General features: G+C 37.2%; 1 protein-coding gene across 1 annotated transcript in view; it reads left to right on the forward strand.

Annotated features, from left to right (window-relative positions):
• The first annotated feature begins 1194 nt into the window (after positions 1-1194).
• The window catches only part of adgre5a (adhesion G protein-coupled receptor E5a), a 12722-nt gene continuing 11793 nt past the window's right edge, over positions 1195-2123 (forward strand). The window contains exon 1 of the mRNA XM_020610275.1: positions 1195-1483. Coding sequence (XP_020465931.1) covers positions 1453-1483 — 31 coding nt within the window. The 5' untranslated portion in view covers positions 1195-1452. The remainder of the gene's footprint in view (positions 1484-2123) is intronic.

The raw sequence follows: 2123 nt of genomic DNA on the forward strand, positions 1-2123 counted from the left end.
GAAATGGTAAAATAACACTGAAATCATGTTTATGGGGTTACATGCACATTATCTTGCCATAAGCAGGAAGAAGGATGAATGCATGTCATGATCATACTGACTGGCTAGAAAACACTCTTGAATAATGTGATAACTTTTTTGAAAGAATTTTTTTTTTTTTTATAGTATACAGCAGAAATACACCAGAAGACATTTGATAACCATTTCACTTGTGGAACAAATTAGCCATCTCTAGTAAAAGTATACTCATAGTTTAGCTGATAACGTCAGCTAATGATGTGGAAATAACGCTATCACCTGCCTGTCAGTGAGCATTAGGCAATATGTTCAGGCTTAAAAATAACCTTGTCACTGCGAACTGGAAACAAGGATAGTTGCTGAAAATGTCTTTGTTGTGTTACTTTCTTGCTCTAATGTTGTAGGCGGCAATGTGTGGTTATGATAAGAACATTATTTCCCTTCACGTAACTCAAGTTCCTCTTACTCACTTTACATTCATTTTACAAGCACTTTCTAAAAGTTACAATAAGAACTTTGTAGCAGCAGTTTGCCAGCTTTTTTTGTCGCTGTTCTTCAGTAAGCATTAATCCGTAATGTGCTTTTTCTGTCCTTGTATTGAATAGAAGTACAGTAGGTCTGTCTTCAGGGAAGAGGGAATTACGTCCATAGATGCCTCTGTTCATTTCTTTCCAAATGAAGCTTAACGTTGTTACCATTGTTACATTGTTTCACATCGATGCAGTCAGAGGCTAAAGCCATATATATGTCATCGCCATAGTTAACAGGCTACATGCTAACACTGCCTGAGGGAGTATACACCAGCCAGCAGGGTCCTGTAAAACAATGACCATTCTCACAGTTTATATTCCTCTTGACCCCTAACCACAGAGTCCACACCAGCAGAGGGGAACGATACAGAGGGATGAGCAAAGACACAGAGAAAGATATAAATGACCTGTACAAAAACATTGTTTAGTAACATGAAAGCTGTGTCAAGTCAGCTGGCTTAGCCTTTTCATCACACTGTCACCCCTCTCAAACAAGAGCAGAAGTTCCCAAAAAGTCATTTTTGGCAGCACTCTCTTATAAACCTCTGTGTCAGAGGCGTGATTCAGGGAGAGAAGCCACTCCCTTGAAAGTCTAGTCATGTCAGTATGCCACCTCAGTATGAAAGCAGATGAAGATTCATAGGGGAGAAGGACATGAGATGAGAGAGGTCATTGTATGAGACTACTGATTCCTCCTTATATCTTTGGATTTCTGGTGTCGGCATCTACTGTAGCTATTTTTACCACACCCATTCACTTGACTGGTGGAAGCAGTTTTTGTCAGAAACAACTGTTGCAACTTTGGAAAACTTTGGAAAAAGCCAAGAAAAGAAAATAAATCCTGATCATATGACTGTAGAGAGCTTGTGTTTTAGTTGATCTGCACAGTTTTCCCCTCTTCACCATGGCAGACAGGTGGATCCTTCTGGTGCAAGGTGAGTCACATCTGTCACTGACAGTAGCTGAAATGACAATTCATTTGTTTGACAAAGTTTTAAAATGTTCTGAGAAAAGAAACCAAAGTGTTGTAGAAGCCTACAAACTTATGTCTGTGTGTGTTTTCTGTCTAGGATGACAAAAAAAAGACTTTGTGTGACAATGTTAGTATTAATCATACTATATCAATAAATATGTCTTTTTAAAAAGTGTACTAATGTCTAATTATAGCTAAGTCAATTGTATATAAGTGCCTCTTTCCAAATTCTATGTTTTATTGATTTGATTTGATTTATTTTTTCAAACATGCAGAACAAATGACATCAACACACAACTTCCTTCCTTACACAAGCCAACCACTGCTAATCAAGAATCAGTTTGCTTATACCAGCACATGCTTGAATGGAGTAGGAAGAAGTCAGACTTATCCAGTCCTACCCCATAACATCATCTTATACAAAAAATTTCATGCATCATTGGCTGCAAGCAGTATCTCTACATAGGTAATTCTCTTCTTCACCAGACAAGTAATACACAGAAAATTTAAAACAGAGTGTTTCCTTCATGCATTCTTGATTAAATCTCTTATTCTTGCATATATCTTGAATGACACATACATTTATATTTATATTTAAACTC

Source organism: Monopterus albus, unplaced genomic scaffold, assembly GCF_001952655.1.
Source record: "Monopterus albus unplaced genomic scaffold, M_albus_1.0 scaffold105.1, whole genome shotgun sequence".
NCBI classification, from domain to species: Eukaryota; Metazoa; Chordata; class Actinopteri; order Synbranchiformes; family Synbranchidae; genus Monopterus; species Monopterus albus.